General features: G+C 38.8%; 4 protein-coding genes across 4 annotated transcripts; all 4 read right to left on the bottom strand.

The window, feature by feature from the left end:
• Positions 1-2: 2 nt before the first annotated feature.
• On the bottom strand, positions 3-2,363 carry TM35_000123070 (kinesin; the record flags this gene model as incomplete). The annotated part of the gene is made up of 1 exon (XM_029025282.1): positions 3-2,363. A coding segment is annotated over one exon (2,361 nt), but the record flags the coding sequence as incomplete, so codon positions are not given.
• A 1,255-nt stretch (positions 2,364-3,618) lies between these two features.
• On the bottom strand, positions 3,619-4,491 carry TM35_000123080 (putative thymidine kinase; the record flags this gene model as incomplete). Its single annotated transcript, XM_029025283.1, has 1 exon — positions 3,619-4,491. The coding sequence occupies one exon, from the start codon at positions 4,489-4,491 to the stop codon at positions 3,619-3,621; it is 873 nt and encodes a 290-aa protein (XP_028883599.1).
• Positions 4,492-5,671: 1,180 nt separating this feature from the next.
• Positions 5,672-10,300, bottom strand: TM35_000123090 (uncharacterized protein; the record flags this gene model as incomplete). The annotated part of the gene is made up of 1 exon (XM_029025284.1): positions 5,672-10,300. One exon carries the CDS (start codon positions 10,298-10,300, stop codon positions 5,672-5,674), a length of 4,629 nt encoding a protein of 1,542 aa, XP_028883600.1.
• A 432-nt stretch (positions 10,301-10,732) lies between these two features.
• TM35_000123100 (uncharacterized protein) lies at positions 10,733-11,830 on the bottom strand (the record flags this gene model as incomplete). The annotated part of the gene is made up of 1 exon (XM_029025285.1): positions 10,733-11,830. A coding segment is annotated over one exon (1,098 nt), but the record flags the coding sequence as incomplete, so codon positions are not given.

Here is an 11,830-nt window from a genome sequence, read left to right on the forward strand (position 1 = left end):
TCTTCCTGTTCCTGCAGCTCTGTGGCTGCGAGATCCGTCATCGTGTTTGCATGTACCAGTTCTTTCTCCTGCTGGGCACGCTGGGCTGTAGCCAGTTCTTCCTGTTGCTGCAGCTCTGTGGCTGCGAGATCTGTCATGGTGTTTGCATGTACTTGTTTTCTTCCCTGCTGGAGTAAATGGTCAGATGAGGCTAGTTGTTCTTGCTGTAATGGATTTTTTCCTAATCCTCCTCTTGCTGTGTTGACGTCATCTATAGGGTTTTCTTTATTTTGTTTTAAGTGTTGATCTAATGTATCTAATTGGACGTTCAAGTCTCTCGTATTTTCTTCGTCTGTTTGTAATAGTTTATTATCATTCTGATGGATTCCCTCTTTTGAAGAAGTAGTAGGATCTACATTCTCTACAGGATCCGTATGTCGAGGCACTGCTTCACTTTTGTTGTCTTTGTTTGGATTTCCTTTTTTTGGAATAACAATTGTATGGATGGAGTTCAGCGGGTGTACGACGGTTGTGGCTGGAACTCCACTTTCACTCTTTGTGGAATCCTGCAGTGTCAGACTGTTCCCTACGTGTACAACTGGAGCAATAGGCTTCCAGTTGGATTGACCTGTAGATGTGATGTTAAATTGCAGTTCTTCTATTTCCGCCAGTAATCGTTTTCGTTCTTGATCCATGGAGGCACACATATTAAGAAGTTTTTCCTCTCTCGCCTTGTGGCGTTCACATACTTCATCATACTCCTGTTTTAATAGAGTACATTGCTGTTTGTAGAACTCCACAGTTTCAGACGAGTGCTGCAGCTCCTCCTCCTTTGTATTTAACTCCTTCTTGAGTTCCATTACTTCATTCATAAGAGCATCGATAATAGACTGTAAATTTTCTTTCTTTTCATTTTCATTTTCTTCTTCTAGTTCTTGTTGTTCTATCGTGTCAATACCAGACACAGTATCTAAAGAAGGACGTTGTGATTCTATGAGTCCATTCGGCATCTGCCCACGCAGTTGTAACTGCTGTGCACGAACTACTGCAGAAGCATGATCTAATCCAAATTCCTGTTGAGTGAGTGCTGTTTTGTTCACACGTGGTCGGTTTCGTATTTTTTTCGCCCATTCTGCAAACCGTAGAGTCGTTATAGTTTCATTTCTATTCATCATTGCTGTAGAGGCGTGGCATAAGAGTGTAGTGAGAGCATTTCCACCAAGAGAGTCCTGCAGGATACGTGTGAGTTTGCAATCACGAAAGGGCACATATCCCGGTTTGGGATTAGTCAATCGATGAATAACATTCCCAAGTAACGCAAGAGAGAGATTAATACATTGGGCCTCTCGTAAACGATCACTTTCTGCTAGTGTGGGAAAAACTTTTTCACTACCGGCGAGATCTACAAAATTTAAACGACTTACTGTATTTGTTCCACCTGTTAATATATCCTCTTGTTCCAGAAAGAGAGAAAGTATAAAATGACTTCTACTGGAAGTATCATTAGATCCTGTAGCGGATGTATGTCGTCTTTGTATACCATTACCCACAAGTTCTAATAACTGTTTAGCATCTATACAGTGTACCTGTTCAAGAGATTCTACATACACCCCTTTACTCTCTGTATCCTCACGAATACGATACTCGGATGCCTGTGGACCAGAACAAAAGAGATCAATAATATTATCCATATAAATTTCAAACATAGATGCCCGTACTCGCCATGTACGTTCAGTTGGATTAAAATCTGTTAAATAATTAAAGAGTGCCTCCACAACTCGTGGAATAAGTCCACGTGATTCATAGTATGAACTATCTGGTGAATAACAGTTAAGTTTACCACCGGCAGGTCCTAACATACTATGTGTTTTACCGCTGCCTGTTTGACCATAGGCGAGAATAGTACTATTATATCCTTTCAGTATATTCGATAGAACAGGTACACCAATATGTTTAAATGTTTCTTGTTGATCTGTGGAATCGGCAAGAACATCATCAAAGGTGAAAGTTTTCCTTAGGCGTGGTCTAATGAGTGCAGTGGTAGTCTGTGATTGAACATCAGGAGTTCCACTAGCCTCAGTATCACCATTAATATAAGCAATACTACTACTAGTAGTAGTAGTAGTAGCAATCATTATATTATTATCACTGCAATCATGATTACTCTGCTTATTATTATTATTACAGTTATTATTACAGTTATTGTATGGACTAGAAAGACCATCAACTTGTGCTGGAATACGTTCTATGATTTCAACAGACTTTTCATCATATTGTATCCATGGAGTTTCCTCAACATGACTTCCTTCCTGTTGTTTCTGTACTTCTTCCTCGTTAAGAGGGCGAAACCGCACCAAAACCCGTACTTGTGGTTTTCCTAACATGAGGAGAGAATATGAATTAAAGCGTTGAATACTTTCTATTGATTCTCTTTTCTTTCTTCTTTTTTTAATTTCTTTGTATCTCACCCCACTCTCTCTTTAAGTGAAATGGTCAAGTGATACGTTCAAGAAGGAAAAGAGAAACAATTTTGCTTGAAAAAGAAAAGAAAAAAAAAAGATGAAGAAAAATAAAATGATAGAATCACAAAGAAAGGAAAAAGACAAAAAAAAAAAGAAACACAATTAATCCATTTGTTTATGTACTACCTTCTTAAAGAAGGAAATACAAGAAATGGAAGTATTACCCCACCTACAGAACATATGTAGTTCAACAACAACAAAAGAAAAAAAAAAAAAGAATGTTAACAGTGTTTTTTTTTTCTTTTATGATTTTCACTACCACGCAAGTGAATGGGAAAAGAAAAAAAAAGAGAAGGATGAGAAGAATAAACACGTATATATACATATACGGTAAGGAAACGGTAAGGGTATTTCAACAACTTCAAAAAATCTTTTATTTTTTTTTGTTTTCAGGTCTTTTTTTTTTCTTTTTTTATATAGTTCTCTCTCTCTATATATATTTATATATGTATTTCCCTCTTCTCCGTAATGTGGGACGTACCCTACTGCACTTCCAAACAAGGAATAATAAATACGTGTATATCTATAAGTAATAAAAATAATTGATAACCAAAAAATGCCTCTATGAGTTAGTAAATAATGAGGACCTGGAAAAGAGAGAAACAGAGTCAACAACAAAAAAAAAAAAAAAAAAAAAAAAAAAAAAAACAAGCAGCGAACACCTCCACACTTCAACTGTTTTGTTTGTTATTCTCTATTTTCGTTTTTTTTTTTCTTTTCTTTTCTCGTTATTGGTTTGCAAGAAACTTTTTTCTTTTTCTTTTTCTCCTTTTCTCTTTCCAATAAACCTCTTATTTTCTTTTTTTTTCTTCATTTATTTATTTATTTTGCTGCTGAAAGCGCTTTCATTTCAGTTTGCATCTATAAAGGCGTGGTTCTCAAACTTCTGACCCTCCAGAACACTGTGATTATTCCAAATTAAGAAGGGAAATAAAAACAAAAAGTTCTCATTAAAAAAAAAAAAAGAATATAAGATATTCTACACACATACATGACAGATATGTGTAGAAAGTCTTATATATATATAAATATATATTACAGTGAGAGGGGGGGGATAGAAAAAAAAACAAAAATGGAATGGGGTAGGGTGAAATCATTATTATTATTATTATTATTATTACTGAAACTCCACTCGCGCTCTCACTCCGGCCCGGTGTTCAGCATCTATTGAAGTATTATCATCTACGGCATCGGATGGACGTTTGCGGCTCATAACAGCAGGTGAGGGGGATTCCATTGCGGCTGCGGTATTAAACTCCGGCGTTGTGGGCTCTTCTCCCACCGCATCTCTCTGTTTTTCTGCCTTCTCTTCTTTTCTCTGTTGTGGTTTCTCCTGCGGCATGTTACGATCCTCCACATCTCCACAACTCTGTGGCTGTTCCTCCATCTTCTTTTCCTTCTCTGCTGCGGCTGCTGCTACTATACTGTGTTGTTCCTTCTCCTTTTCGATATAACACATTCTGCAGGCGGCGATGTACATATCCGCGCCGCCGATGAGTTCCCGCGCACTGCAGCTGACGGTGCGGTGGGTGAAGGAGGCATCCCGCTCGTGGCAGACCATGCACACCGCACTGAGTTTCTTCACCGACTCCGCGAGTGGGATGAGGGAACAAATGCCGTCAAATGGCTGGCGGCGGTAGTCGCCGTCCAACGCGGAGACAATCACCGTCTTCCCCGCGTCCGCCGCCCGACTGCAGAAGTCGACAACATCCGGGAAGAATTGACCCTCGTCCACCGCCACCACATCATACGACTGCCAGGCATCTCCCACATCCGCCAGCACCGCCACGGCTGCAGTCGCGCCAAGTAAGAGACGATCATGTGAGGAAACACTCTCACGATTGTAGCGCACATCACGGGAGTGTTTGATGATATAACACGATCGCCGGGCAAACAACTCACGACGCACACGACGCATCAGTTCAGTTGTTTTGCCAGCAAACATGGGTCCAATGATGAGTTCAATGTGACCATGGGGACTGTGAATCATGATGAACGGTAGAGTATGTATGTATGTATGAATGAATGAATGAATGTATGTGGGTAAATGGAGTGTGGGTTTTGTAGAAATAGTGACTGAAGAAGAGTGAGAATGTGTTTGGGAGTTTCTTCTTTACTTCTTCTTTATTTCTTTCTTTTTTCTTTTTTGTTCTATAAATCCCTGAATCAGGTTTGTGTTTGTTTTTTAATTTACTTATTTTCTTTATATATATAAATATTACGAAAAGGCACAGACAAATAGAGAGAAAGAGAAGGAAAGAATCGGTGAGTCAAAACAATAAAAAAAAACATGTTATCTTTTTTTTTCTCTTCTTTTTCTTTTTTTCTTTCTCTTTGCGCATAGTAATAATAGATATATTATCCAATCTAATAAGAATAATTGCAGGTACACACAAATTCTTTATGCTCTCACTTACTGCCATGGACAACACAAGTACAAGGGCAGAGTGCAGAGACCATCTATAGTACAAGCAAAAACACATATGTAAATAAATAAAAAAAGAAAAAATCGTAAGTTATACATATAACAATACGTTGATTGTACAAGTAAGTGTACATTCACAATATTGAACATACACGTGATACAGAGAATAAAATAATAATAATAATAATAATAATAATAATAATAATAATAACATCAACGAGAAACATAAAAAAAAATCCAAAGGAAAATACAGATGAAAAACTACAAAATAAATAAATAAATAAATAAAAACAGCATATAAAAAGTGATCTAGGTAAACAAAGAAGAGACAATGTTTTGACTAAACTGTACTCTTCCTATTAATTGTTTTTTTTTTTTTTGTTTTCTCTCTTGATGTCGTGCACATTTATGTTTTCTTGTGTTTAGAAATAATAATAAAAATGATAAATAGATCGGTCCACTTTTTAGTTGATATAACAAATTGATACAAATAAAGAAAGAGAGACAGAGAAAGAAAAAGAGAAAGACGACACTTTCCTTTTCTGCTCTTCTTCTATTTTTTTCCCCACTTTTTCTAAATAAAAAATGTACAATATACACACATTCAAAGGATTTTTTTTTTTTTCTGAGTTTCTCTTCTTGTTGTTCCTTTTGATCTTCTTGTTTTAATCATGTATCCATTGAGAACTCTCTCTCTCTCTTTCTCTCTTCATATATATATGTGTGTGTGTATGTGTGTGTGCCTCTATCGTCTACGCCGACGGGCCTCTCGCAGTGCCTGTTGAATGACCTGTTGATCATCGCGAGTCATATATTGTCTGTAATCCACACACGTCACTCCCGAACCAGCGACGGATCCCGAAACCCGCTCAAGTGAAACACTTCGTTGTTTCTCACTGGACGACGGCGGCGAGAGATTCGCATCCCGCGGCACAAGTCCCTTTAGTGATTGTGATTGTTGCGTGAGTCGCAGGGGTGTGGACTGCAGCGGTGTGCGGGGGGAGGCGGTGCCCCGCCAGGCCTCTGGAATTGTAAAATACTCCGCGCCCCGCTTCATCTCCACATCCGACCGTTCACGGGTGGAGAAAACAGTGCCGGCGGCGTTCACAATACGTTTGAGTGCATACACCACCGACTCCTCCGCCATTCGCATACCGTGCGTGATGTCTGTAGTGTACCGCCCCCGTGCGGTGGTAGAAGTAGTACTGCTGGTGACTGTAGTTGTAGTAATAGTAGTAGTCGTGTTAGTAGTGTCGTCTCTCATCACAGCAGCGATGGGCTGCAGGGCGGCTAACGCATCGTGTAAATGATCTTTTACAGATAATACCACACATAGGGCGTGGGCACGACTGCGACGGAGAAAACTCTCATGTTCTTCTTCACGGGCACTAAAATCTTCTACTCTATTCTTCATGCTTTGCTCTTCTTTTTCTTTCTTGTCCTTTTCTTTTTCTTGTTGTTCTTGTTTTTCTATTAAGGCATGTTCCGTACGGCTAAGTTTTTCAGATAACTCTCGGCATTTCTTTGATACATCTTCAAATCGTGTATTGTGTTGTCGTTCATTCTCTCTCCAGTACGTTACTACACTAACGAGCAGCTGTGCAAAGTACACTACTTCTGCAGCACTAGATGCTAACTCCGTTGGTTTCGCAGTTAATGTTTCCTGTTTTCGTGGTGTTTCTAGTTTTTCTTTTTCTTGTGTTTCTTTTCCCCGTTGTGTTTGTGGGGATTGAAGATGTAGTTGACCACTTGCCATTCGTTGAAGTGTATTGGGTGTAATAGACTTTCTACCACCCGTACGAGGTGCACGTGCGGATAACAACGGCGGTGGTAAACCACTACTGTAACTCAGTGAACGGCCAAATCCACGCAATACAGCACCACCACCTGTATTCCCATTTATATTCATAGGTGTAGTGGTATTATTATTATTATTATTATTATTATTATTATTATTATTATTATTATTACTATTTCCAATAGTTTTATTCCCAGCAGAGGCACGTGTTCGGCGAATAGGATTTTCTTTATGTTCTTCCGTTGCCGATACACATTGTTTTAATAACTGTATAGCTGTATGCATAGAAAGAAGAGCCGCCGCCAATTGTTCCTTTTCTTCCAATACACTATCATAATGTTGTTCCATACATGCCACAATATCCCCTACACTCTGTTCCTTTTCTGTTAATGGTAACTTTAATGTTTGTAAACAGAATTTACGTAATCGCTTCATCTCAAGTAGGGTTGTTCGTGTTGTGGTAGATGTAGATGTAGATGTTGTTGTGGTTGTAGTCTTTAAACGGCGTAACTTCCCCACTTCCTTTTCCAACTCACGACGTACATCTTCTTCATGCACTAACTGCTTCATCATTTCCTCTGCCCGCTCACTTCTAGATGCCATCTCGGATTGAAGTTTACTTCGTTCACTCTCCAGTGTGGCACACTGCCGTGTTAACTCCATAACCCGCGTAGAAAGCTCTTCCTTCTCTGTATTAATAGAGTTAATAAGCTTACGGTACTCCACATCACTTTGCTCAAATTTCGCTATAGAAGCCGTATCTGCAACTGTTTTCTTCTCTAATTCCTTCTCTAGTTTAGTACACTGTAACTGAAGCCGTGCAAACTCACTTTTACCATTCTTCAATTCTTCCCGGAGTGATTTCTCCACTTCAAGCCACTTCTTCTTCGCACTCTCCTGTTTTTCTAACATTTCATCATATGCCCTATATGCTGAACGTAGTGAGGAGAGTACATCATTCTCCACATCATCATCCTTATCATTATCATTATCATCTTTATTAATAGCGTCTTTCGAGGGATTTACTTCTCTTGTTTTTTGCAGCTCTTCGAATTGGGCTCGCAGTACATCACGTGTCTTTTTACGCGCTGCAGACTCCTTTACGAGACGTTGATGTGTACTACGTAATGTATTCAGAGCTGCATTAGTCTTTTCCACATCAGATTTATATTTCCGTAGGGTTTCTCGTAGTTCTTCTAGTTCCCGTTGATGTTCTTGCTGTTTTTCTTCTTGTTGTTTTTCCTGTTGATGCCACTGTTGTTTTTCTTCTCGTTTCGCCTTCTCTACCGCGGTGATTCGCTTCACAAGAGCAGCAACCGCAATAGCAATACCATCAGAAGAAGAAGAACTATTACTCTCTATTCCGAGTGCCGTACTAATCTGTGAAAGTTCTTTTACTGCAAGCGAATGACGTTTTTCTACCTCTTGTGTTTGTTCACATTGTGTGTGTAATTGCAACTTTAATTGTTCCACTTCATCCGTTACTGTTTTCAATTCTTGTGCGAGTCGTCGAATCTCACGTGTACGACTTTCCACCAAAAGATTCTGATCACGTAATTCCTGTAGAAAGAGTACAGCAGATGAGGCTCGACAACGACGTATATACTCCCCCACACGCTCAGCACCGCCCTCTGTTGTGGAATACAAATTCAATTGAATTTCTGCTTGAATTTCACAACCAGTACAAGTAAGGGAGAGAAGTTTAGATGGAATAGCTTTTGTTGCTATCGAAACAAGAGGAGTAAGTGTAGTAGTAATGGAACCAAGCAGAAGAGTTCCCAACATATCTTTACTCTTAGAATCCAAAGCGAGAGGCGTTTTCTCACCCTTTTCATCCCATTTCACCAAGAGAGTATGAGTTACCACAGATGATTTCTCTTTTGTCTTTACAATCAATTGTTTTTGTTGTTGTAATAATGAATGAGATTCTTCTAATTGTTTAACATAGCTTTCTTGTTGATGTTTCATTTCATTCTTAGATTTTTGTAACTGCACTGTGAGATCTTTAATCGTTTTCTCTCGTTCTTCTAACGTCTCCGTTACTTTTTGGAGTTGTGCCTGCAATTCTTTCTCTTTAACTCGTTGATTCTCAATTTCAGCATACATCGCCTTTACAGTTTCTTCCGTTTCATCAAGAGCCTGATGAATTAAACGATCATCTGTATCGCGTTGTTTAATTTCATCTTCCAGTGTTGATTCCAACCGTTGAAGTTTCTCTTGTAATATTAACATCTCCTCTTCTCTTTTTACAAGAGCATTACGAGTCTCATGTAATTCTTCTTGAACTAGATCCCATCCATCCTTTGGATCATTTCTATGTTTAAGTAGATCTTTAACCTCAGTAAAGGGACAATCCATTAAAAGCAATTCTATTTGCTTTTCTCGAATAGAAGAAGGATGTTTTACAACTATCTCTACAGCAACAACCATTTCAGGTCCCTTTTTTAATTCTAAAATTGATACAAATCCATGAGGTGCACATAAAGTTAATGAGACATCCTTAAGAATACTTGTACGCATAGCCTCTGGTCTTTTCTCTACAAGTTGTACCCATTCATCCCCACGAAAAAAATGACGATATTGTGTAGATATCATCTTTTTTAAATCTTTCCAACAATGTGAAGCAATAAGTTGATCTTGTTTTCCATGGCTAGATACAGCAGAATCACGATATTTACGCTGATATTCCAATATTTCTTTCTCTCTCGAGCGGAGACTTTCTCGTGCCGCATAATACTCTTTTTGATAACAAGAAAGTTTCTCCTCCATACGAGTTTGTTTTTTCTGCATCTCTAACAATTTCTTTTCAAGATCAGATCGAGATTTACGTTCTCCTACTGTTTCCGTTTCGAATTCCTCGCTTGAAGTTGAGGATTTGGAAACTAGACTTGCAACAAGCCTAGAAGGATTATTCTTTACAGGTAGTTCCCCTACCTTGGTCTCTTCTTGCAACTTCTTTAACTGTGATTGAAGAACTTCCAATGTTCTTTCTTTTCTTACAAGATCAACCTCCATTCGTTGCTTATCATAACGCAATTTTTGAACTCCATCTATTATATCATGAATAGAAACCATTTTCTTGTTTGCTGTACCAGATGATGAGATTACAGCACCATCTTTACCCTTTTTTGAAGATAAAGCATCCTTTTCTAATGCTGAAGTAGCAGGACTCCCTACTCTCACAACAGAAGCCAATTTACTCAGTTGTTCCTCATATTGTTGTATACGTTCTTCAAGTATCTCATCATGTCGTACAAGAAGTTGTTTTTCGCTAAGAAGACCCTCAAGTAAAGATACCTGTTCATCACGCTCCTGAAGGAGAAGATGTAGTGTGACTATTTCATTTTCATCCCCACTTTCTTCTTTCATCGTTGCATCCTTTACTGTAGCAGCAGAAGCAAAGGAAGAAGTAGTTGCAGAAACAGCATTCCCAGTTGCATTCACTGGACGCTGTCTTTCTGTAGCATTGGATGTGGTGGAATTCGATTTCACAGTAGTAGTAGTACTAGTCGTGCTAGCAACAGCAGTTCTTGTTCGCAAAAGACGACCTTGAGCGGGTGCTCGCGTCTCCTCCATTCTCTCCTTCACCCTTTCACTTCAAGAAAAGAAAGATATATAAAGAGAAAAAGAAGAACAATAATAATAACAATAACATAACGAAAAAAAAAAAAATACAACAACATATGTTCGATTCAATGATAAGGAAAAAAAAAAAGCGAAAACACAATTCCCATTATTCTTCCACTTACTATTCGTATTTTGGGTTCTTGTACAAATATACATAAACCAGCACACAATATTCAACTTTTAACTCTACATTAAGGAGTTTTTCTATTTTTTTGTCTATTAAAACGTTCTTTTCTTCGCTATCGAATTTACCAACAAAAAAAAAAATGACGAAAAAAAGCATATATCATCAGCATACATGATGAAGTAAAAGAAAAAATAAGCAAAACCACTGTCCATTTTTTTTTTCCATCGCATCTATTTACTATCCCCTTTTAATCTTTATACTTCATCATCACGGATTTGAGGAAACTGTGGATTTAACTGACTCAGTTTATTAGTAAACCGACGTTCTTCTTCTACTCTTGCCAAAACATGTTCATTCCAGAGACGAGTGCCACCATCCTCGTCTTCCATCCCTGCAGAGCAGAGGGATCTAAGCTGTTGAAGAACATCACGGTACTCATCAAGTGTCACAGAGTAAACTGGTTCACACCGTAGCACAGCCGGATCAACAGGCGACTTGGGGTCTACAACTTCTCTTAAACCAAAAGAAGGCTCCAATGAATCTTCTAATCCACGAATACTATTAGCAAGAGCACGGCGATTTCTAAAGATCATAAGCTCTTTAAAGAGTGAATTTTCATCTTTGGTACCATCACTTTTTTTAGGTTGACCTCGGCGATACGTAGCCAACTCAGATTGTGCAGAGAGAAGCTGCTTTTGTAACCGCTCATTCATTTCCATTAATTGTTGACTTATTAAAGATACTTCACCACCAGATACGGAATGTGATGGTGACGTACTAGAACAAGCCAAACGAAGTAACGAAGACATTACAGAAAACAAATGCCCCTGTAGAAGAGTATCAATATCACCAGGACGTAAATTGTGACACACCTCAAGATCAACTAAAGCACCTCCACTATCAAACTCTATAACCTTTACACAATGTAAAGGAGAACCAGTGGCCCGACAAACTTCCATCACAAACACATCTTCCACCAATTGACGGTAATGAGCAACAAGAGGAGCCCAATTATCACCCAAACCACACCTGTGACGAGTCCAAATCAACATTGACGATTCTTGAACACCAGCCCTTCCAAATGCACTAAGACGACGTAGTGCATCATCACGTTCAGATTCAGCTTTTTTCTTCTCTAACTCAAGTGATTCACACTTAGCAGTCCAATTACTTAAAGAAGAGACAAGCACTCCTGAACCACGATATTCTCCACTTCGAACTAACTGTCCTTCTCCAGTACCCAAATAAGAACCAAGTTCTCTCTTCTTCGAAGGATCAGAAGAGTTAGCACCTACCCGCAGCTTCTGCAGTGCGTCATCCCTCTCTGTTTCCGCCTTCTTCTTCTCGGCAAC

This window comes from Trypanosoma theileri (assembly GCF_002087225.1).
Source record: "Trypanosoma theileri isolate Edinburgh chromosome Unknown TM35_Tth_12_V1, whole genome shotgun sequence".
In the NCBI taxonomy this organism is placed as follows: domain Eukaryota; phylum Euglenozoa; class Kinetoplastea; order Trypanosomatida; family Trypanosomatidae; genus Trypanosoma; species Trypanosoma theileri.